The sequence below is a fragment of the Papio anubis genome, chromosome 7, assembly GCF_008728515.1.
Source record: "Papio anubis isolate 15944 chromosome 7, Panubis1.0, whole genome shotgun sequence".
Classification (NCBI taxonomy): domain Eukaryota; kingdom Metazoa; phylum Chordata; class Mammalia; order Primates; family Cercopithecidae; genus Papio; species Papio anubis.
The window spans coordinates 69,088,275-69,115,009 of record NC_044982.1 but is presented as its reverse complement, the minus strand read 5'-3'; the positions used below and the strand labels follow the sequence as shown (position 1 = coordinate 69,115,009).

General features: G+C 34.3%; 1 protein-coding gene and 1 non-coding gene across 4 annotated transcripts in view; one reads left to right on the top strand and one right to left on the bottom strand.

The window, feature by feature from the left end:
- The window catches only part of MIPOL1 (mirror-image polydactyly 1), a 384,568-nt gene that overhangs the window by 224,375 nt on the left and 133,458 nt on the right, over nt 1–26,735 (top strand). For all 3 annotated transcript variants that reach the window (XR_649664.4, XM_031668175.1, XM_009211427.3), the window contains one exon: nt 11,626–11,720. Coding sequence is in view for 2 of the 3 variants with exons in the window: in XM_031668175.1 (XP_031524035.1) it covers nt 11,626–11,720 (95 nt within the window). In the remaining variant the exon portion in view is untranslated. The remainder of the gene's footprint in view (nt 1–11,625; nt 11,721–26,735) is intronic.
- LOC116275983 lies at nt 23,181–23,285 on the bottom strand. Its single transcript, XR_004185449.1, has one exon. It is a non-coding gene; the product is annotated as a U6 spliceosomal RNA (small nuclear RNA).

The following is a 26,735-nucleotide window of genomic DNA, read 5'->3' as shown; positions in this document are numbered from 1 at the left end:
TCAGAAGTAAATAGGGATAAATGGGATGATAATAAATGAATCAATTCAAAAGTTAGCATAAAGAGGTTTTATTTTAAAAATATAACATAGAACTAGTGAGGAAAGTAGAAAGCATACAAGAAGATGATAGATTTAAAACCAAATTTATTGGAAATTTCTTTAAATGTCAAAGCACCAAATGTTCCACTTAAAAACAAAGATTGTTTAACTGGAGAAAATATGCTGTTTACAAGAGTCACATCTAAACCTAGGCATATAAAATAGATTGAAATTTAAAAAATATGAAAACATATCAGACAAATGCTGTTCGAAAGAATGCTGTTATAGCTATATTAACATCAAATGCAATTTGAAGCTATGAGGTCTTAACATTTTGTTTATTTTGCATTATATTTAATAGCTGAAGACGTGTCACCCTGATCCTGTTGCCATGCAATGATACTACACAACACATGATTTCTCTCATACAACCACTGTGAATTTCTTTTTTCCTCGTTCTACCATTATTTACTCTAAAGAACCTGTTCTAGAACAGCGTGTATTTTAGATATTTTCTTTCATGTAGCGTATTGAAAATGTGCTCCGTTTTTCCATTCCTCATGTTTTCAGGTATCTGACAACTAACCAAAAGCTTGTAAAGATCACCAGAGATTCTGGGCTCTATGTAAACCTGTGGCCACTCTAGTTTTCTGTGGTTGGTAAACTATGGCCTCTAGACCAGCTGCCTGTTTTTGTAAATAAAATTTTATTGGAACACAGCCACATCTGTTCATTTACATATTGTCTATGGCTACTTTCTTGTTACAATAGCAGTTGATTCCTTGTCCCAGAGACTGTGTGGCCCACAAGCCTAAAATATTTATTTTATCATCCTTAATAACTCCCAGTCTAGACTACCACATGGCTTGAACTTATAGTTTAAGCTAAGTCCTTTCTCACCTTATTCGCTGGTCACTTAGTACAGTGCTGTTCCTTACAGACATCAGTTACTTCATAATAACATCACATCAAAGGTTCAATTGTGCCTCTTATATAGCTTACATATTCACTTTGATATGGCTATATGAGATAGTAAGTTACCTCTTTTTATCATTACATAATAATCCTGTGAGATGGATATTATCACTTTCATGCTACCAATGAGAAAATTTAGGTTCAGAAGCTTTAACTTGTTCAGTCCTCAAGCTGATTGCTGGTAGCCTAACCCAAGCTTGCTTAACTCCAAAGACCTTGCTCTTAACCACCTCATGGTATTACCTACTATCATCTCAAATGAATGTGGAAGCTCTTTGGAAATGTGAAATACTAATCTGTTTTAATTGTGGCATCATAATATGTAATACTATACTTCAACAGTATCTACCAAGTATCTGGTATGTGCTGAGCACGGCATTCATGTTTTGGGACTACTATGTAGTCCCTACCTTGATATGTATGTATGTAAATAACTGTGATGTAAGATAGGTTGAGATAGCTGTCATAAAAAAAAAAAAAAAAAAGGCTTTAAAAATCACTAAGGCAAAAACAACCCAAAGGTTTATCACTGGAATGGAATAGATAAATAAACAGTGGTATATTTATGCTCATTATATACTATACAGCAGTTATAATTGTATACAATAAGGAACAAGAAACAATGTGGATGAATCTCACAAGATTAATGTTGAGAAAAAAAACAGAAAAGAATATATATTATTCTATTGATATAAAGTTCAATAACAGGCACTACTGATCTATGATAGTAGAAGTCAAGATGATGGTTACCTTTAGGGAAGGTAAAGATTAGGTAGAGGCATGAGGATGTTTGAGGGTGATGGAAATAATTATATTTGTTTGTATAGTTTTCTTGTTAAACACGTGTGTTCACTTTATGAAAATTCATTGAGCCCTGAACTTTTTTTTTTTGTATATTATACTTCAATAAAACATTCATGTAAAACAAAATAAAATTTAAAAAATATTACTAAGGATTTTGCAGGTGAAAAAGTTTCTGGAGTGGGGAAGATAATCAAGAAAGGACTTTATGTAAGAAGTAATAATTAAAATGGGCCTTGAAGGATTGATGTAGATTTGATAGCATGGCATAGATTTGGTGTTCTAGATGGAGGGAATATTACAATTAGGCAGAATTTACGGCAGATCCTTGGCTAAAGTGAATGTGAAGGAATAAAAGAGAGTTCAGTGCCACATTGTGGAAGGCCTTAAATGCCAGCATGAATGGTTTATGCTAATTTAAATATTATCAAATATTTAATACACATCTTTATTTGTACCATGTATAAAAGCATGCATATGTGTATAGTTCCAACTCTCAAGGAGCTCATAGTTTAAAAAGGAATATAAGTATTAATGTATCTTAATAGTATTAATCATTTAAATATAAATGTTAATATAAATATTGAAACAAATAGCAATAGCAAAAAAAGAACTCCATAAAGAAAATGAGAAGATACGCCTAAAGTTGTTTCAGGTTTTCCAGCTTCTAGAAGCTATCCATGTTCCTTGGCTTGTGGCCCCCTTTCATCCTCAAGGTCAGCAATGGCCAGTTTAATCTTTCCTACACTGCTATCTCTCTGGTTCTTATTCTTTGCCTCCCTCTTCCACTTAAAAGGATACCTGTGACTACGTTGGGCTTACCCAGATAATCCAGGATAATCTTCATCTCAAGGTCACCTGATTAGCAACTTTAATTCCACCTGTAACCTTAATTCTCCTCTTTTCATATAACCTAACATATTCACAGGTTCTGGGGAATAGGATGTGGCCTCTTTGGGAGACATTATTCTGCCTATTATGCCCAAAATAAGAACTCCTCCCAGATTACATGTGGGCATGAGACCACAGGTAGGATCAAGTAACAACATCTGGTTGGAGTGAGGGATTGGGAAACAAGGCAGTTCCTAAAACACCTTAGTTTAAAAGGCTTTTTTACTAGGCTGTTTTATCCCATAAACATAGTGCCTCAAGGCTACGGGCTTTCAAAGGCCTGCAACAATGCGGGGGAGTCAAATATAAGTTAAAAACTAACCAAACCCAGTATTTCTGCAACAAAATGTAAATATTTACAATTAGTGAGATAAAGGAAGACCATAAATAGCTTTACATCAGTTTACCTAGGTTTAACATGAATTGATTTCAGTGCCAAAAATTTTTTTAAAGTTCTTTTTTGTTTTCAGAAATGTTGGGGTTTTTGTATTGTGAAAAAAGGATTATTAACCTATAATTTTAATGACTTTATTAAAAATCAAATCTGACATAATCTTTAATAATACCCATAATACACATGAAAAGACAAGTTGACTTCTCCCAATTTAGTGAATGACATATTTTCATAATAGGCCATCTATGATCAGTAGTCCAAACGTTTCCTAAAAGCATGGAACTAATTTATACACCCACCAAAAATGTGAGAGATTTCTAGTAATTTCACATCGTAGCCAGTATATCCTACTATTGTTAGTCATTGTAATTTTACCTCTTCAATTGTGGATGAAATGACAGCATATTGGGATTTAAATCTTATGTCCCGGAAAACTAGTGATGTTGAGCATGTGTATCATGTTTGTCAGCCATGTAGATGTCTTCCCTTGTGAAATATCTCTTCATGTCTTTTCTTTCATTACTTCGAATATTCCGTCTTACTACCCCTGGCCTCCATGGTTTCTTATAAGAAATTCACTGTTAATCTTATGGAGAATCCCTTTTAAATAATGAATCATTTATCTTTCACTGCTTCAAGGTTTATTCTTTGTTTTTGCTGATATAGAAGCACAATTACATGTTTATGCCTCTGTATCTTAGTATTTAGTGTTTTGAAAAAGCCAAAGTGATACAATACTTTGGAGGGTATAAATTTAGGCAGAAACCAAATCCAAGTAAACAGGCAGAGGTCTGGATTCAAGATTAAGCCAAGTACTAGGAAACAAGCACAGAATGGAACTCAGGCTAGTTGACTAAGAAGAGTGTCTTAAAAACACACTTGCAAAACAGGCAGAAGAACACTTGCTGAATCATTGCTAGATCCAGTAGAGAGAGATTTTTTTTCCTCTACCTTACCTGCATGTGTGTAAATGGATAAATGCCTGGAAGCTTGTGCCACCCCTGCCCCCAAAATAGAATAGGCTTCTTTGGGAGTTAGTTATTGCAGTAGAGAGAAATCCTCATCATCATTATTCCTTAAAAATAGATTATATACTATTACTAATATTTCTGAGAATGGTAATACTACTTTTTTGCCAGGTGTCTGTAAAGTTGAGGGAAACACCACAGATGACCTTTTGTCATTAAATGGACTAACATCCAAAAACTATATATGTGCCTCCAAGAAAGGCTTGGATGGCATCTTAAACTGTATGAGTTATGTTTAAAAAGTAATTCTTATACCAATTTATTTAAATCAAATTAGGTAATATAATTCATTGATAAAAATTAGCACAGATTTTTTTTAAAGCACCAAGTTTTGCCTAGTATTTATAACATAGCAGTTAAAAGGAGAAACTTGGGCCATAATTCCTGAGTTCAAACCCTTGCTCCACCATTGATTAACTGGCTGACAAGTAAGTGATGTAACATTTTCCTCATCTTTATAATAGAATAGTAATAGTAGCTACTTACAACATCTTGTGAGAAATGATATATGAATATAGAATGCACTTAGAATAGTGTCTGGCATGTCTTCCTATTTTGCTGTGTCTATGTATAACTGTAGTACCATATTGTTAGGACTTGAAAGAAGACCAGAATTTGCCCCCTCATTAACAGACAATCTGCGTAGTTAATAATCTCTCTCTCATTTTCCTCTCTTCTGAAACGGTAGAAATAGCATTCATTCAATGAAAGTATTCAAGCTCCTACTATCTCAAATTAGATAATATAGTACAAGTCTTATACATCACACATCACTATACATATTTAAAGTATTATAAATTCTGGTATTAGTGTTCATGATAAAGAGAATCCAACTTAAACTATACTTAATAAAAAATATCCATTAAAATCAAGTCTTTAAAATGTATTCTCTTTTCACAGGTGATCACTGAAATCCTGTGACACATAGTAAAACGGCATTCTTGAGGAATACAACATTTTGTATACAGTCATGCGTCACTTACAGTGGGGATCCACTGTATGTATCCTTAGGTGATTTCATCATTGTATGGGCATAATAGAGTGTATTTACACAAACCTAGGTAGTATAGCCTACTACAAACCTAGGTAGTATAGCCTACCTAGGTTATATGGTGTAGCCTATTGCTCCTGGGCTACAAACCTGTACAACATATTCAGCTGTGCCACAACAGCAAGTATTTATGTATCTAAACATATCTATACATAGAAAAAGTACAGTAAAAATATAGTGTTATATTTTTATGGAACTATAGTCATATATGTGGTCCGTTGTTGACCAAAGCATTATTATTCTGTATGTGACTGTACTAATTTTGTTGGGAAGGAAAATTACATGATCTGTGACAAAGAACAAGAAAACTCGCCTACTTACCTTGGTCAACAAAGACTTTCTGGTGAAGACAGAATCATGAGGAAGACTGTAAACAGCAAGACCTCTCAGGGACTCGGACATCTTTCATTATGTGGAAAGGTTTTCATGGTACCAGCCAGATCTACACTAGATTTTATTTTCTTGTTTTGCAGCACATCTCCTGCTTCTTCATCTGCTGAGTGATCCAGCTAGTTCACTTATTAAAGCATTTACTATGTCCCAGGCACTGTTGTGTTTTACAGATTTTAACTTAGTTCTTCCTAACATCAGCCCTCTAAGATATAAAGTGCAGTTACTCCACTTTGTAGGTGAGGAAATTGAGGCATATAAAGATTTGCTAACTTGCCAAGATAGGACAGTTTGTAAGTGGTGAAGCCAGGATGTGACCCCAGCCTTTCTGGTTCCATAGACTATGCTTTTAATCACCATGGCTGCACTGTCTTTCTGGCATACGTCTCTCTCCCCTGCCTTTCTCTCCTCCATGGCTTCTGCTCACTGCCCATGAATCAGTTTCTGCCTGTGAATGTTCTGAGTTCTGCTTCCACCACAAACTCTTTTCTTCTCTCTCTCATCATGTCAGACTATCTCATAGATCACTCGACAGTGTATATATGACTACTTTTGACTGAGGAACCTCATTATCTCTGGTCTGATAAACAGAGAGACATGACATCAGGACAAGATAGAACAACCTCTAAGGAATCAGCTGTAGGGAACAATACACTATGGTAATACACAATGGTAAGCAATCCAAGCCTTCCTGTGAAGTGGAGGTTTAATTGAAACCTGGTCATTTTTATCCTTGTGAAAACAGCTTTTAACTTTTTGGGTATCCTTACACAAGTTATTTAGTTATGTTTCTTTTCTACTAGATTCTTAACCTTCTTCTGAGGTTAAAAATTAAAATCCTGGTAGGTCTATAGTCATGTTCTTTGAACAATTGTCTAACTTGATGTATTGTTTGAAGATATACCATTATATATTTTATGGATGTGTTTAATAGTGCTAGCTCAATCATATATATTTATGGTTACTCTGGAAATAACTCTATTAAAATAACTAACACACATATTAAATTATACGATATTGAAATGTGGTCTTGTATGGTAAAATAAGCAACGTTTTCTGAATACTTGTTAGTTCCAACTTCCTTTCTAACCAGCTATGAAACCTTGCACAATTTCCAAATGTTTCCCTGAACATGTCGTATTAGCAACAATTTCCTCCTCTATAAAACTAAGGTTCCGTATTACCTCTGAGATCCTTTCCAAGTCTAAAATTATTTGCTTCTGTGATTTAATTTGTACTGTATGCTTCTTTATTTAGCAGATATCACACATAACATCAAATGTCTCTGTTCTAAGATAAAAACCAATTTCTATTCATGGTCTTGAAGTTACCAAAATAAGGCTTAACTGTATCAGACTATAACTATTAAAAACACATTTAAACCAAACATAACAAGATGTCAAGGAGAGATAAAAGTGGTTTATCCACAATAGTGGTTAAGAATAGTGCTTAGTGATGTGAACAGTGGAGTCTTTTCTTTGTCATTCTGAGTTGCTAAATTAAACTCTAATGAAACAGTGTAGTTCATTTCTGATACAGTGCCAGTACAAATGGCTGTCCTATTTAGATGGCATTAGTCAAGACTGATATCAAGATAGGTAACTATAAGACTAGCTTAACATTACTTAACCAACCCATTTTTCAGTCACGGAAGGTATAATAAAATACACTCTGATTATTCTGTGAATTTTCATTATTGTCATTAACTCTGTTATCAAATCATCGTTTGATTCCATTGTGACGCCTGGAATTAAGTAATTTATATATAATGTGTACAGTGGTGTAAAAAGAAAATATGTGTTTTGGAACAAACAGGTCTGAATTTCTATTTGAGTTTACTAGCTCTGTTATAATTAGAAATTACTTAAGCTTTATAAACCTATGTTTTATATCTTGCAAAATAGGGATAATAGGAACTACCTCATAGGTTGGTTATGAGAATAGACTATAGTAATGTATTTTAAACACTTGAAAGAATGCCTAACTCATAGTAGGTGGTCAAAAAGTGGCATTGATTTATAGTTAAGCATGGATGCTTTAAAGTGATATCATTATAGACAGAAAGTTTGGGAGTTTTTAAATAAAGTATATGTTTATTTATATATAACTTTATATATCTATATGTAGATATATAGATGTATAAAGTGTAAATACACACTTACCACAGGACTCAGCAATTTCACTCTTAGGTATTTACCCAAGAGAAACAAAGTTATATTTCCACAGAAATGACCTATATATAGATATTTACAGCAGCTTTATTAGTAATTGCCAAAGAACTAGAAATCAGCCAAATGTCTAACAGGTAAGTGGATATACAGTTTGTGAGACATTCATACAATTGAATACTACTCAGTGATATAAAAGAATAAACTACCAATACATGAAATAATGTGGATGAATCTCAAAAAATTATGTTTAGGTAAAAGAAGCTAGACTCAAAAGACTGCATACTGTATGATTCCATTTATATGACTTTCCTAAAAAGGAAAAACTATAGGGACAAAAATCACATCACTGATTGCCAGAGGCTGGGTGTGAAAAGAAGGCATTGACTCCAGTGTTGCACAAGGACCATTTGGGGGTAACAAGAATATTCTGTGTCAAGCCTGGATAACTTTGTCAAAATTTACAGAACTATGTAGTGAAAATGGGTAAATCTTTACCTTGTATAAATTATGACTCAATAAGTCTGATATTGAAAAGTCCATGTGTGTACTTACTTGCATATATGTTTACTTTGATAAAATTTTACCTAAAATATGACTATAAGAAGAAAAAGTGTTATACTTGTGTAAAATGTTTATACTATAGTAAAAGTATAAACTATTCTTGTAAATAATGAACCCAAATTCATAAAAGTGTTTTTCTTTGGGGCTAGGAAGGAAGAAAGGGATGTGACTGATGAGTGTGATACGTGGAATGGGGTAGGGATTTTTTTTTTCTTTTTTAGAAACAGGGTCTCACTTTGTTGACCAGGCTGGAGTGCAGTGGTGCGATCCTAGCTCACTGAAGCCTTGAATTCCTGGTCTCAAGCAATCCTCCTGCCCCAGCCTTCTGAGTAGCTGGGACTATAGGTGCATGCCACCACACCCAGCTAATTTTTAAAATTTTTGTAGAGACGAAGTCTTGCTATGTTGCCCAGGCTGGTCTCAACCTCCTGGGCTGAAGTAATCCTCCCACCTTAGCTTCCCAAAGCACTGGGAAATGAGGCATGAGCTACCATATAGGCATAAGCCACTGTACCTGGCTGAATTTTTTTTTTTTTTTTTTTTTTGTGAAGCAAAATAGCAATTTTTGGGAAAAAAAATTAAAGCAAGGTGTGTATAACAGTGTGTATAAAGCGCTGTCAATTTTGTAAATAGGAATAATTTATTTGCAAGTATCTATATATGCTTATATATGTACGAACTATCTCTGAAAGAAGGTACAACAGACAGATAACTAGTAATCTCAGGAGAAGGGATTTGTAGTACTGAGGGTAGGAGGTGGGGGATTTACTTTATATTGTATATTCTCTTACATTGAGTTTTGTTAGTTTTTGTTTAATGCTTGCATTTATTTTTGCAAGTATACACATAAATGAATGCATGCAGTTTTTATAAAAGTAATTGTCAGAAATATGGGAATAGGATGCCAGAAAGAAAGACAGGAAAAATATCTTGTTTGTTATTTCCTTGATATTTTTGATATGACATTTATTTTTGATCTATAGTATGATAGGATTGTATGATATAAATATCAATCTAGGAAATACTATGGAAGTAAATAGCACATTTAAATTGGTTGAGTGTTTCAACAATGCATGCAACAGATACCCAACTCAAACTAGCCTAAGTCACCCTCCAACTTACCCCCCAACAAAGGATTTTATCTATCCTGGAAGTCCAGGAAGCAGATCTGGATCTGTTTTCTGGCATATGTGAATCCAAGAGTAGAAATGGTATCGTCAGGACTCGATTTTCTTCTGGGGCTAGTGGGATGCAGTACTTCAATTAGACAACCTGGATCTTATACCTGAGGTGATGGGGGATGAAATTCACTCTAGCCACAGAGACTGAACAAGATCACTGTAGCCTAGGGTAAGGTATTTCCCAAAAAAGAAATGCTGCCAGATAAGCATATATCTGATAAAGTAAGGATAGTGTAAAGCCAGAAAGTTTATAGTAGCTTTGAACATAATCACTAGGGCTTAGGAAGAAAATTAGATGCTGGGAATTAAGAAATTGAGTGAACTGTTATAAAACAACACCAAGTCTTCATAGTCAACTAAATGTGGGAGGAGAAAGTGAAATTTTAAATAATACCTTAAGCATGGGAATTTAAACTTATCACAATCCCATTTTCATTATGAAAAATTCTAGGCAAAAACTACATTTTAGTGTTTTCCTACAATAATTTTCGTTTTGTTGGTTGGTTTTGGTTTTGGTTTCTGTGCACAGGTACCAAGTAAAAGACTTCAAAACAATCATTTTATTTCAGCATTTGTATATATGTAGCACTGGCACATACTTATTTAGTAAAATCTCTATTACCTATTCAGTATTTGATATTCCTTAAATGCACGTCTGAAGTCTGAAGTTTTTAGAGTTGAATGTGATATGTGTGATTCTTTTTGACCTGCCATTGGTCACAGTGGGTATCTGTGTCTTCCAAGTTACCATTTTAATCACTTTTTATGGTATACTGAAAATTGGAAAAGCTTTCATTCTTTGACATTAAGAATCAGCCATCTATTTTTACTTTAGATGCTTTTCCCAAATTTTTTAGAATGTTTTATCTCTAATTATGGACTATGACATGTTAAAGCAAGCTTTCAAACATCTTAAATTTAGCTAGAAGGTAACACTTGGATAGAATTTACCAGTTCAGAGAACAAATTAATCTTAATGCTAAAACTTATATGCAAAGGTCCGAACTGCTGCATGTTTTTAAAATTATCTATTATTAAAATAGAAAAGTGGCACTCTGTAAAGTTCACTTTTATTACATTGATTAATTTTCCTATAATCAGGATTTTACAGTTTTTCATATGACTTCTTACACAATAAAACAATTCCAGTGAAATTATATGAATTCAGCAAAATTGTGAACCTGTTGCTCCAAACTTCTATTACTTTTTAATTGTTGGTGGTTTTCCTACTTTGTGAGGTTTGTGACAACAATTTGCTCTGTGTTACCTTTCAAACACCACTTAAAGTGAAAGATAACCATTTTATGAAAATTTAACTTTGAATAAACAATACTAAAATCTGACTTACCAGTGCCAGATTTTCAGTTATGTTGAAAACTGTTTTTGGTGTTGTTTGAAATCCAATGGGAATGATGGTGGGAGGGTGGCAAATTCTTTTTAAATTACTATGTTGAACCTCATTGAAAAAAACTGATTACCCGTTCTTTAAAACTGAAATATTACAGCAGGATGGAACAATAATGCCCCTTTAATAAAGTATCACTAGCATTTAGGGTTGCTGCCATTCTCCCCTTTCAGAATTTGTTTTTTCCCCACAGAGAAGGAATTGAAAAGGTTAAGTCATAACTGTAAGAATCAGTTTGTAGCCTGCTGTATTTTTTTCACATTCAGTATGAAAGATAGCTTGACAACATATTTAGAATTTTCTGAGTTTTACTGTTAATAAAGTTAAAAGAAAATCTAGTATGATCAGGCAGTGGAGCCACATTAAATTTGTATGTGAAACACACATTGTACTTATCTCTACTGTAGATATTGCTCTGAAACCCATGTTCCACTTTCTGAATTCTCTGTATAAAGTTAAACATTGCAGAAGGGCATATATCTGATGATACAGATAAATAAGGTTGAAGTTTAGTAATGAGCAAGGTTGCTAAATTTAATATGTTCAAGTTTTTAGTATTTGTATTATTAATGCCTTTAGACTATTTTCTGGTAACTTATGAGACTACTGAAAACATTCATAGGTTTTTTTTTTTTTTTTTTAACTGTCAGTAATTTAAGACTACTGTTCTTACTGTAGTACTCTATTTTATCACACTAAAATGAATACTGAATTTCTTAAAATATTAATTGCTTGCAGGCAAAGTTGTTATCTATGCAACAAGCCAGAGAAACTGCAGTTCAACAGTACAAAAAACTGGAAGAGGAAATCCAGACCCTTCGAGTTTACTACAGGTAAAATTCTTTTCAGCCTGGGGTTAAGTAAATATTGTTAGTTTGGGAAATGTTTCTACCTGATTTTACAATAGTGAATAAGGAAATACCTCAATGAAATTAAATATTATGCACTTAAAGCATTTTTATAACTAAAAATAGATTCAGGCTTACAATATTTCTTATTCTACCTCTTCTCTTTCCTATATTTGGTCAAGTTTAAATTTCCACTCTCATCATAACTATGAAATTTACATAATCCATTACCAGTTGTCTAAATGAAGCCTGGATAGCTGTTGAGCTATTTGTCCATCTAAATACCACCTCTAAAACAATTGTAAATGTAAAATATACATATATTTATATTTATACATATAAATGTAATATATATTTAAATATATATTTTTAAAACAGCACATGCATAGCAATAATAATAATCTTTCATGTTTTTTAATATGACAGAGTTATTAATTTATGTTACAGGAGTATTCAAAACTACTCCTGTAACATTAATAAGGTAGGTATTTTTTAATGAAAATGAATAGAAATGTCAGAATGCATCTCTTATAGTAACGGTAAACTTTTGTTGCAGGTTTGTATGTGAGAAACAGAGAAAAGATTGTGTATTGGGTTATGTGTAAAACATATATTCTTACAGTGGATCATGGTAGAAAACATTGAAAAAACACACCGATGTACAATGCTATGTATATTCTTTCATTACTAAGTTTAAAAATATCCTCAAGTCTGAAATGTAGGAATTCACTAAGGGGGCTGTTAACTTTTTGAAAGATTTTTGTTTTAATTTGGACCTTTTCTGAGAATAAAGTTAAAATGCATAAAATGCAATTAAATCAAAATGTTTAATTGAAATACAGTTAAGAAAATATTGTGTCATGATATATCATGATATACATGCATCATTATTAATGGATAAAATAACTAGATCTAGCAGTAAGTCCATTAACAACTTTAATTTCAAGCCAGTGATGACTGTAAGTGGTATTTTTGGATAACTGCAAATGCTGAAATGTGACATGAAAATACCAGTGATTTCTATGGGTGCAAACTCTCAAGAACCACTGATAGTACTACTGCAATTTCTTGCTCATGTTCATAATTGTAGGAAATACTGTAGTTCCATGAGAGTTGGTGAAAATAAAGGTGTAATTCTTTCCCATCCCCAGGTTAAGCCCTCCTGCTTTGGAGCAATGTTAGTAACATCTGTAGTAGTTGGCTATTGTTATGAGTTGAATTATGCCCCCCAAAAGGGTTATGCTGATGTCCTAACCCCTGCTATCTCAGAATGTGATTTTATTTTGAAATAGGGTTTGTACAGAGGTAATCAAGTTAAAATAAAGTCAGTAGGGTGGGCTCTAATCCACTACTACTGGTGTCCCTATAAAAAGGGGAAATTTTGGACACAGAGACAGACATGCACAGAGGGAAGACAATCTGAAGACACATGGGGAGAAGACTGCCATGTATCCACAAGCCAGGCAATTGCTGGCAAACACCAATTGCTGGCAAACACCAAACACTAGAAGAGGCAAGGAAGGACTCTCCTTTACAGTTGTCAGAAAGAACATAGCCCAGCTGACACCTGATTCCAGACTTCTGTAGTTTCCAGAACTATGTGACATTAAATATCTGTTGTTTTAACAGTACCACCCAGTTTGTGGTACTTTGTTATGGCTGTCCTTGGAAACAAATGCAGTTATCAAACATCAAGTATGTTTGGTTGGTCACTGACTGTTGGGAATCATTTGCTTTTGCAATTAGAATTAGTATCTATAAGTGGGCATACAGGTAAGCAAAACCCTGATGGTGAATGAATACGTACTACCAACCTACTTTATTTTGGACTATAAAATGAATATTACACTCTTTCGCCTGTCTTTTACACCGATGACTCTCAACTGTAGCTGCTATTAGAATAATCTGATGGTCTCTAAAAATTCTGACGCTTAGCCCACTGCATGCTGATTACATCAGTGTCTTTTTAAAGCTCTCTAGAAAATTCCTGTGTACAGCCAAGTTTGAGAGCTGATGTTCTATATGCATATTTCAGTTAGCTCCATTAAATTAGGGTCTCTTATTGGTAAAGTAAAAAAGAGGCAGATATTAAACCAGTTATTAACACATGAATACCATATGATTTGTGCCCTGACCATGGACATTGCAATGTGGTAAGTAGTAGATTCACCCTATTGATGGAGAGGATTTTTATGGAACATTCTCCAGTAGCATTTATGGGACAGGACAGTGGGTGCTCTGTTGATGAAGTGACAGTGTCAGAGAATTCCGAGAGGTATATGATAATGTTGCATGAACTGACATTACTTCCTAACAAGCAAACCTTGATGCCAGTTCCTGAAGCTCCTTCTTTGCCAAATTGTGAAAGATGATTGAATCATTTTTGAAAATCGTAAGGCTAAAATTCTTGTTTTTCAAATACTCTTTAAAATCTACCTGAGTCTAGTAGGATTATATGATCTCTTCTAAATAGAGGTTGGTAATTATTGGTTCAAAGATATGCTTCACAACTACTTTTCTCACTGCTACTTAAAAAATATTTCTGGTGATGTAATAAAGCCACTGGGATTTGCAATTAGACAGTCATGCCATGTGTGGTCATGTATAAATGAACCTCACCAAACTCGTTTCCTTTCTTTAAAATGAGAATAATAGTACCTACTTATAGGGTTGTTTTAAGTGTGTTCAGCTCTGAGCACAGTGTTTGGTTTATTGTTATTGATCAACCAGTGTTAAGATATATTTCTTTTTAAAACAAAAGATCAGTGAGGTATGAGTAGGACCAAAAAATATATCACTGAAACTAGAGAAGATTTCCCAAAGGAAAAAAGAGTCAAATGTTACTAAGTGTTTAACTCTGATAAGGACCAAAGGTATCCTTTACATTGGAAATTCAGTGGCCATTAGTGACTTCCACAGAGTAGTTTAGTCAATAGAATATTAGATATAGACATCAGTTTTCTGTGAATTGAAGAGTAATTAGGAGGTAAAGAAGCATAGCAATTTGGACAATAGAGCAGTCCTTGAAGAAACTTGAGTAAGAAAGGTGGTTGTGATAATTGAGAAGAGAGGAAACGTAGGTTAAGGATTTTTGTTTTTGAAAAATAGCAAATACTTGAGTATATTTATGGCTAATTTGAAGAAGCCAAAAGAAAGAATTCTTATAGAGCAGGATTCCAGAGGAAGTAGGAAGAGTTGGAATTTAGAGTATCTGCAGAAAAGTTCACCTTGAAAAAGAAGCTGGCCAAATTGTGATCAGAGACAGGAGTAAAGGAGTTAAGAATAGCTGTATTACTAAATTTGAGGCCACAATTAGTATTAGCCACAGCCCCCACCCACTGCATAAAGTAGGGGTCAGTGTTGGCTTCTGAACATGAGAGGTTGGGCAGATCACCTGAGGTCAGGAATTCGAGACCACCCTGGCCAACATGGCGAAACCCTGTCTCTACTAAAAATACAAAAAATTATCCAGGCGTAGGGGCGGATGCCTGTAATCCCAGCTACTCAGGAGGCTGAGGTAGGAGAATCGCTTGAACCTGGGAGGTGGAGGTTGCAGTGAGTCAAGATTGCACCATTGCACTCCAGCATGAGCAACAAGAGTGAAACTCTGTCAGAAATTTTATATATATATATATATATATACACACACACACACATACACACACACACACACACACAAATATATATATAATTCAAGAGCTGAAGAGACAGGAGATTGAAATCAGAAAGCGGAATGTTACTATTTAAGTGAAATGCTTAAATGAAGTGAAGCACTCAGTTCTGAGCATGATGCAAAAACAGATAAATCCTACCTATTGAATGAAGAGTGGCATATCACTAGATATATCATAAGAAGAGACCTGCACAATGTGTGATGCATGGAAGAATGTTTGGTATCCACTCAAAAATGTAAGGGAAGTTGCATCTTCCAGGGAGATTCCATGTTTCCCCTAAAACAAAAAGATACAGAGAACTTTCCTGCTTTGCTGATGGGAATGTAAATTGATGCAGTCACTGTAGCACACAATTTAGTGGTCCCTCAAAGGTCAAACATAGAATTACCATATGATCTAGCAAGCCCACTCCTAGGTATATACTCAAAAGAATTGAAAGTAAGGACAAGCAGTTACTGTACACCAGTGTTTATGAAAGCATTGTTCATATTAACCAAAAGGTAGAAACCACCCAAGTGTCCCTCTGCAGATGAATAAACAAAATGTGGTATATACAGAGAATGGAATATTATCCAACTATTCATTATTCAAAAACAAATGAAATTCTGATACATGCTGCAACATGGACAAACCTAAAGACATTATGCTAAGTGAAATAAATCAGATAAGAAAGACGAAGATTGTATGATTCCACTTATATGAGGTACTTAAAATAGGCAAATTCACAGAGACAGAAAATAAAATAGAGGTTACCCAGAGTTGAAGAAAGGGAATAGGGAGTTATAAGAGTGGGGAATTATATGATGTACACAGAGTGGGATGATGAAAAGTTGTGGAAATGAATAATGGTGATAATTGTACAATATTGTCAGTGTACTTACTGCCAGTAAGTTGTACAGATAAAATGGTTAAAATAGTAAATTTTATGTTGTCATTTTACTACACATTTTTTAAAGGCACAGAGCACGCTCTGTGAGGATATACAGAAATTTATTTTAAATGGGATCAGTAAAAGATTCCTGTGATGTACAACTCTAGGAAGGGGGAGGAAATTACCAAAAAACCAAGCTTAAGTTTCCTGCAAGCTGAAAGTCTATTTTAATTTGATTTAAATTAAAGTAAACAGTATTTCTTCCACACCTAGTAAATGATGCTTACTTATCTGTATGTCAAACACAACTAATTCATAGAGATATTAGGTTTCTCTACTAATTTTCTTATGTTATAGAAGAAATGAAAAGGTTCCTTTTTATGTGAAGGAACCTAAAACTAACTCCGTAATTTTCAGATAGATTAAATAGATAGACAGAACTCAGATAACGGATTATGTTTGGCAAGCAATACTTTCAACTATCCAAATCAGTTTACATTTACATATACATTTATACATGTATACTGTCAGAGAAAGTTATTTACCAATATTTAAGAAAAAATAAGGGTAGGAAAATATAGGATTAGAACAGGTAGCTAGAGCCAGGAGTGAGTCAGAATACAGCCGGCATGTATACTGTGAAGCAGCAAAAGAGAAAGCTTCAACTCTGACTCTCAACTCTCCAACAGCCAAAACAATGGAGGACGTATGATCAGCTCTTCGTTTTTGGGGCAGATTAAAATATGATGATGGCTTTCCTTCTACCTTTCCTTTGATTTTACTAATTAGTGGCTGGACATGGTGGCTCACGCCTGTAATCCCAGCACTTTGGGAGGATGGCGGATCGCTTGAGTCCAGGAGTTCAAAACCAGCCTGGGCAACATGACCAAACCCCGTCTCTACAAAAAATACAAAAATTAGCAAGGCATGACATGTTCCTGTAATCCCAGCTACTCGGGAGGCTGAGGTGGGAGGATCACTGAGGTGGGAGGATCACTTGATCACAAGAGGCAGAGGTTGCCGTGGGTGGAGATCACACCAGTGTACTCCAGTCTGGGAAACAGAGTGAGACTCTGTCTCCCCAGTTTTTTTCTTCTTTACTAATTAGTGATACTGGCATTCTTTTTTTTTTTTTTTTCTCTGAGTTTAGTGTAAGAGCTACTGCTGGTAAAAACATTCCATTCCCTTGTATGGAAATAAGGAAAATGGAAATATGGAAATACAGGTTTATGAGTTTCTTTATTCTGTTTGTTTCCTTTGAGTTTTAGAATATTTTGAGTGCTAAGAAAATGAAGCCTTGGCCTTTTGTTTCTTTCAGCAGTTAGGAGGAGTGGCCAGTGAGATGGGAGGGTAGAGATAATAAACTTACCACTGTAGCTGATAGCTCTTTTGCATTAAAACAGAAAAGATAGCAGGAGAAGAATAACAATATCAAGATTTAAAATAAATTCCATATATTATTAAATATTAGTACCTCCTGATTGCTATAGCAAATGCTAAATTCATTTGCAACACATTCGTTAATCAAATCTAGACAGTTCCATCAAGAAAGAATCTTAAACTTTTAGGGATTAGATTTGTATTTAGTAATGATTTTTTTCCTGTTGTTATAAACCTGTAGTGCTGCATTCCTACGTTCAGGAGACATAATAATAACAAATTCTTTTCTAATTGAGGGAATGCCTGTTTCAATGTTTGCTGATTTTATAGTGCTTCCTTATATTTCCTTTCACTTAAAGAAAGTGTAAATTAAAGTGTTTAGACAAGAATTAGACCTTGTTGTTTGGTGGCAGTAGTATAGGATTTATTATACATATTATAATTAACAACAGTCAGTGTGCTTTACATTTTTGTTGTATTTTGTGTGATTCCATGTGTGAATTTGTAATGCCATTCAGAATATGGTAAATTTGACATTTTAGAACATAAATGTTGAAGAGAATGCTTCACTTTTTAAGGTAGTTTGTTTCCTATGATTGAACTAGTATTTTTTGACAATAATTATATGAAATACTTATGTGTTTAACATAGTGAAAAGTGGGATAAACATGAACCCTACTTACTGGGTTTGTAGTATACATTTAAAAGTCATAGAAACCATAAAGATAGAGGCCAGATGAAATATACTCAAAAAGAAAGTAAAATTCTTTATTTTTTTCTGTACTACTTTAGTAAATTTTATTCAGTATGGGTCCTGTTCTCTTTATATACTTTTTTTTGGTCTGTGTATATACTATCCTTAACAATCAGAAATACTGCTGATTGTCACTAGAATCCATGAGTTTTTTTTTTTTTTTTTTTTTTTTAATGGTAGTGATAGTTTTTTACTGAACCATATGCTTTCTTGGTTGGAACTACGAGTTGGTAAGAAAAGTCACTGGTGATTATAGCATGCAAACTATAGCCATGAAGCTAAAAATACATGAAGTATTTTTCTCAATGCAAATCCCTCATCAAGAGTGGGGTCGAACACTTGATCCTGACCTCATTAGTTGTATATTCTAATCAAGTGGCCTACCCAGTGACATAAAATTTTTGTCACACCTCTGTTTTCTCTAATAATTAACTATTTATGGAGCTACATTATGGTACCATGCTGCAACAGCTGTGATTAAAAAGAACACAAGAAGACTTGAATTACACTTCCATCTTTGGCATTAATCAGATTTTTTTTTTTTTGATTACTGTAGACAAGTTTCAACTTTGCTAGATTTCAGTTTCTTTAATTTTGATGTGAGAAGCTTTTTCTACTTCTCACATTTTATGAAATTTGTTACCCCTTTATATGAAGTAGATTAAATTTTTATTTAGTAACATTTAGAGTCAAACAGTCTTTTTATGCCATTAAGTTATATCTATTTTCAGGGCCTTTAAATTTAAAAATTTACAGCTGGCTTCACTATTCAAGTCACTATGTATATATTTATTGGTGACTCTGAAATGTAAAACAAAAATAAAATTAAAACAGTTTAAAAAAAAACTAAAAGTATACATTTTCTACATGTCCAGTGATTTGGACTATATTTATTAAGCATTCGTCTCTTCTTCCTCTCAACTTACAGAATATGGCATTTACTAAGTGACTTAACTTCTGAATGTCGGTTGCCTCACCTGTAAACATCAATAATATCTGACCTGCTTAATACGAAAACCAGTGAGATTATATATCTGAATGTTTTTGAAAACTGTAAAGCACTGTGCCAAGGAAATATATTACTAAGTGTAATTTATAAAATCACTTACAAATTTTTGCTGTCTTGAGATATAAGGCAATTAAATTAGTAAAGAGGTTATTGCTACTGAAGTAAATTTAAATCTTCTATAACTTTCTATCCAGAAGGACGTTTTTTGGCATTATCAGTTTTCATGATTTTCTGCGCCTTATTCAACACAGTAAGTTATAAGAATAAAACTAAATTTCAACATGTATAGCTCTCAACTGCTAGTTGTCATTCTACAAAGTGACTCAACCTCCTTTTAAGAGCATTTAACAAAATATTTTGTCACTCAATGGTTGTGCCTAGCAAAGGACCGAGAGTTTGTATTAGAATGGGCTTGCTAATTATAAGTCCTGGAATTTGATGTTTCTAAACATTATTTCTATTAGCTTGAGAAAAATATAATTTTATATTTTGTTACATTTTAAAAGTGCAGTGTTTCCCTTGGTTTTGGCACTCAGAATCACTATTATTATAGGTCCACAGGTGGCAGTTGCCTCCTACATAGGTAATCTTTGATTCATCGCTTTCTTAAATTTAATTTCTAACCAACTTTTGCTAGATTTTTCCTTGCAATCATTGTCACTTTTGCCTTTTCCTACTTAGACTACACCTGAATAATTTCATGACCAAGCTTTTTTTGCTACTTTGTTTACTTGTCTTCTCCATCCTTACTTCTCTTAAGATTCCTGAAACTTTATTTTCACCCTCTCATTCAGTCATCAATAGTATTTAACAATACCACATTACATATATAATAAAATCCAAACTCTTTAATGTAACATTCATGAACTTCCTCAATATTGCTGCCATCTCTGTTTTGTTTTGTTTTCTTTTCTTTTCTTTTTGAGACAATCTCGCTCTGTTGCCCAGGCTGGAGTGCAGTGGCGTGATCTTGGTTCACTGCAACCTCTGCCTCCCAGGTTCACGCCATTCACCTGCCTCAACCTCCCAAGTAGCTGGGACTACAGGCGCCCGCCACCATGCCTGGCTAATTTTTTTTTTGTATTTTAGTAGAAACGGGGTTTCACCGTGTTAGCCAGGATGGTCTCGATCTCCTGACCTCGTGGTCTGCCCACCTCGGCCTCCCAAAGTGCTGGGATTACAGGCGTGAGCCACCGCACCTGGCCCTGTTTCTAATTTAATATTTCACCAATCATCTTTTTGCTTCCCAGTTTCATTCATATTTGTGTCACTGGCATATTGCTTCACACATAGTAAGTGCTCAACAAGTATTTGTTACACTAAATTGACTATTATGTGCACTTCCAAAATAGATTGTTCAATATTTCATGGACACACCCAACAATTTCCCACTTCAGTGCTTTCTCATATGTCATCTTTTCCTCCTGGACTACTCCATCTCTGCCTATCCCATTTTTATTGAGGCTTCGCATCATAATTTAAATAACAGCTATTCTATTAATCCTTTTCTAATCTTGTCCTTTAGAAGTGATCTCAATATGTAAAATTCCTATCATAGTTATTCACAGTGGCTCTCTAGCAATACATACCTCATGCTTTCTTGTCCAATAGTTCTATGAATGTGTGTCTTAATTCCCCTACTAGTGCTTCTGTTCTTTATGTATAGCAAGACTTCAGTAAATATATATCAACAAATGAATAAACAATCAAATTTAACACGAGATTGAAAGTTTCTTCAGATGTAAAGTGTCTCCTGCACAGTTTTTTTTGTGTGCAATGCATATGAGAAGTCATTGATAAATGTGTGAATGAATGAATGATTTGAGATGACATGAACCTAGTCTAGCATGTAGGTTAGTTATTTACACGGATGTGGGTCAAAATGGGGTCTCCATATAATAAAGCAAATATATCACCTACCAAAAAAAAATTCTTTTTTTTTTAGACGTACAGTGCTCATATTTGAAAACTATCATTGGAAACATTTGTTTGGATTTTACCTTTCTTAAAATTTAGAATTAAAAAAAACTTAGGAAATAATATCATTATCCAGTGTTCATTGCAGCATTATTCTTAGAATGAAAAAATAAATTAAAATATTTTCCATGGATGCTTTGTTTGGTGTGCATATCATTGGAAAAAATATATTAAATTCATTGCCAAGATGAGATCTAGGAGATCTGGCAATGTGGGACCCTTAGGATTATAGTATGACATGTTTATTATTCAGGGTCTTCAGAGAAAGAGAATCAATAGACTGTATATAAATAGGGCAAAAGATTTGTTTTAAGAAGTTGGCTCAAACAATTGTGGGGCCTGGCAAGTCTGAAAAATCTCAGGGCAAGCCATCAGGCTGCAAAACCAGTGAAGGGTTGATGTACTTTTTAAAATTTGTTATTTTTGAGTCAGGGTCTCACTCTGTTTCCTAGGCTGGAGTGCAGTGGTGCAATCATAGCTCAGTGCAGCCTCAAACTCCCATGTTCAAGTGATCCTCCTGCTTCAGCCTCCCGAGTAGCTGGGACTACAGGCACTTGCCACCATGCCTAGTTTTTTTTTTTTTTTTTTTTAATTATACATTAAGTTCTGGGATACATGTGCAGAACATGCAAGTTTGTTACACAGGTGTACATATGCCATGGTGGTTTGCTGCACCCATCAACCCATTGTCTACATTAGGTATTTCTCCTAATGCTATCCCTCCCCTTGCCCCCCAGCCTCCAACAGGCCCTGGTGTGTGATGGTCCCCTCCCTGTGTCCATGTGTTCTCACTGTTCAACTTCCACTTATGAGTGAGAACATGTGGTGTTTGGTTTTCTATTCCGGTGTTAGTTTGCTGAGAATGATGGTTTCTAGCTTCATCCATGTCCCTGCAAAGGGCATGAACTCATTCTTTTTTGTTTGTTTTTTTGAGACCAAGTCTCGATCTGTTGTCCAGGCTGGAGTGCAGGTTCAAGTGATTCTCCTGCCTCAGCCTCCTGAGTAGCTGAGATTACAGGTGCCCGCTACTATGCCTGGGTAATTTTTGTATTTTTAGTAGAAACAGGGTTTCGCCATGTTGGCCAGGCTGGTCTCAAACTCCTTATCTCACGTGATCACCCGCCTCGGCCTCCCAAAGTGCTGGGATTACAGGCGTGAGCCACCGCACCCGACCCTGAACTCAGTCTTCTTTATGGCTGCATTGTATTCCATGGTGTATATGTGCTACATTTTCTTTATCCAGTCTATTATTGATGGGCATTTGGGTTCGTTCCAAGTCTTTGCTATTGTGACTAGTGCCACAATAAACATAGGTGTGCATATGTCTTTATAGTAGCATGATTTATAATCCTTTGGGTACATACGCAGTAATGGGATCGCTGGGTCAAATGGTATTTCTGGTTCTAGATCCTAGAGGAATCACCACACTGTTTTCCAAAATGGTTGAACTAATTTACACTCCCACCAACAGTGTAAAAGTGTTCCTATTTCTCCACATCCTCTCCAGTATCTGTTGTTTCCTGTCTTTTTAATGATCGCCATTCTAACCGGTGTGAGATGGTATCTGACTGTGGGATTTGCATTTCTCTAATGACCAGTGATGATGAGCTTCTTTTCATATATTTGTTGGCCACATAAGTGTCTTCTTTTGAGAAGTGTCTGTTCATGTCCTTTGCCCATTTTTTGATGAGGTTTTTTTTTCTTGTAAATTTGTTTAAGTTCCTTGTCGGTTCTGGATATTAGCCCTTGTTAGATGGATAGATTGCAAAAGTTTTCTCCCAAAAATATGGAATGCTTCACGAACTTGCCTGTCATCCTTACACAGGGGCCATGCTAGTCTTCTCTGTATGGTTCTAATTTTAGTATATGTGCCAGAGGTGAGCACTAATTAAAAAAAAAAAAAATAGAGACAAGGTCTCACTATGATGCCCAGGCTAATCTTGAACTCCTGAGCTCTAGCAGTCCTCTCACCTCAACTTCCCAGTGTTGGGATTACAGATGTGAGTCACTGCACTTAGCAGATGTTGTGGCCTTGAGTCTCAAGATGCAGAATTTCTTCCTCCTTAGGGGACCTCAGTCTTCCACTGATAGGATAAGGTCTACTCATAATTATAGAGGCAGTCTGTTTTACTCAGAGTCTACTAATTAAACATGTTAATCACAGCAAAACAAAAACAAAACAAAAAAAAACACAAAATCCCTTCACAGCAGCATCTAGATTGCTGTTTGACCAAATATCTCATTACCATAGCCTAGCCAAGTTGACACATGAAATTAACCATCACTCATGCATTTCAACAATTGACTAGGGGTAAGTAAAAATTACCCTCTCTAAAAGAGGCATGCACTTGCCATTTCACCACTTTCTATTCCACCTACTTTGTGAATTTAAAGTCATCCTCCTCGACCTTGTACGTATTTAATTTTATGACCCCAAATGTGTGTTGTGATATTACTTATAAAATGGATGTTTGTACACATATACATATACTGTAGCCCCTGGCTACCTCTCTAACCTTATTTCTTAACATGTTTCTCCTCTTGGTTCACTCTAGCCACACGAGGTCCCTTAATAACTCAAATATTCTAGGTGTGCTCCCATCCCAGCGCCCTGCCATGTGTTTTCTCTGCCTGGAGTGTTCTACCCCCAGAATGTCACATGAGTCTGTTCCTTTACTTTGTTCAACTTTCTGCTTCAATATCACAAGATCACACTATCTAAAATAGCGTACCCTGTTACTACATCACTCTATTTGTTACCCTGCTTTATTATTATTTTTTTTCATAATAGACATGCTTACACGACACTGTACTGTGTTTATGGATTGTCCTTTAGGATTTTGTTTTTTTCTTCCTACTGAATCTTATACCTGAATCACTGCTTCGCACGTCTTTGATGCTCAATAAGTGTTTTGAATGAGTGAGTATGTACTAATATACGTATGTGCTTAACCATTGTGATACATTAGAAATTTAACAGCAGGTTGCCTGGGAAGTGATACTGAGTCTAACAGTCAGATTTCTTACATCCATGGTAAGTGAGAGAAGACTTTAACTTTCCTTTCATACCCTAATAAAGTGTTTGAATTTTAAAATTTTTTATGTACATGTATTACTTTTGTATATTATATCAATGAGTTTGTAAGTTTTGAAAAGACTCATGCGTGGTAACCTGCACAAATTAAGCTTAGTGCTTAGAATTGATAATGAAAAACTGATCCATGTTTTGGTATATCTATTTATGACAATGTGATTAATTTTTTAAATAGATTTTATTAGTGTTGTGCTTTACAAAAGGCAGGATTTATAAGGGAATTAAATTCCAGAGTAGACTTTATTCACCTGTGTTATGTAAAATATACATATAAATGATACCTTCACTTACATTATATGTTTGCCAAATATTTTTAACTGTTTTTGAAGGTATTTTACATGGCAGTATTTCAAGCACTTTTTAAAAGTAAAATAAGATGTTAAAAAAAATACTACCAACTTTAAAAGAACTATTAACGTAACATTCTTCTTCAACTTGATATAGAAACAGGGTTCTGTGACTGGTTAGAGATGAAGAGGGTGCCTTTTTAAAATAATTCAATACTGTGAACATTAGCTGTAGTCAGAAATGATAATGAGAGGAGAGAATTCCTTCATATTTCAATAAATTTCACTCAGTTTAATTAGGTTTATTTAGTATATTTTAATTATAGGTGTTTTCTTTTTCTTTACATGACACATATGCATTAATAAATGAATTAAAGTTTTTTACTGAATCTAAACTAGTTAAAAATTTTGGCAAATGAAAATAATAGCTTATAATTGAAGACCTTTGTTCAGGACATTCTGATTCATTAATTGCAAAAACAATAAATGTTAAACATACAGTACAAGATCTAATAAACTGAGATCTTTAAGCTAGTTTTGATTTCTATAAACTTTCTAATGCCACTGCTGTCATAAAAAGCTTAGTAAATATTGACTAAGGATGATGATGACGATCCAGCAGTATTTTTAAGACTGGGTGGCACTGGCAGTACAGTCAGATATCCGGGACTTAACGTTGTTATTTTGCCATGAGGCCCTTCCACCTGGCCCTCTCCCAAAAGGATAAATGTTTACCTATAGTTAGGCATTTAAATGTGTAAATATTCCAGATTCAATTATATGTGAGGTAGCTAGAGTTTTCATTCTTTAAATCATGAACTAGTTCTCTAAAGTTTAAATGATTTACAAGTTTGCAAGGGTCAAAATAGACTTGACTGAATGTTTTCCCCAACATTTCAAAAATATTATTTTATAAGCCAGTTCAGTATAAAAATATTGTGCCCCACTGACTATTCCAAACCTAAAATATTTGTGAAACTTATGAATTTATTAAGGTTTAATTTACTATTCTGTTTAGCTGTTAAGCTTTAAATGTTGTTGTATAGTATGTCTGGTTCTCTTCAGGCTTAAAAGCGTTTTATGACAATCAGTATTCTATTAATGTAGTTCCAGTTATTCCCCAAATATCTTCTAAAACTTCCTGGTTCTGATTGAATCACAATTAAACAATATTCAGTTACTGTGTAAAGCAATCAGGAAGTTCAAAAGCCTAGAGATAGGGACTGGTTTTTTAGTTTAGTTTTATTCAATGTTAATCTGATCAAGATTTTCATTTATTTTAACCCATGGAAAGTTTAGTTGTCCTGTCAAGCTTGGTTAGCTGTTCTAAACTATAAAAAATAAAAATTTTTGAAAAAATTATATGAAAAAAGGTGAGAATTGAGATTTTGTCCTAGAAAGTTGGACACATTGTTGACTTAAATTATAATTAATAATGAAGAAAACATCATATATTTCTAAATCCACTTTCATTAGGTCTTCGTTCACCTTTTCACTTGTAAAACTTTTGTTTTCCATTCATTCTTATGTATGATACAGTGTTTTAATTGAGAGCTAACACCACAGTAAGACAGATGGTGCAGATTGTGACTTTCTAGCTGAGTGACCATCTACAGGTAATTAACCTCTCAAAGCCTCAATTTCCTGACCTGCAAAATAAGAATTGTAATTATACCTGCCTCATATCATTGTTTTAGAATAACCAAATCAAATAATGCATATACAATGCTTTATACAGTACTTGGGTACACTTAGGTGTACCCAAGGTAACCCATTATTGTAATCCCTATGTTGAGTTTTTATTGTTATCATTAGCTCTTTTTTGAGAATCTGTCAATACATTTATAACTTTTTTCAGCATTTTAGACTTTAAATGCAATATTTTGTGAACACAATATGCAATCATTTGATTTTTCTTTAGGAACAAGTTTTTACTGTAGTTAAGATGGTTGAT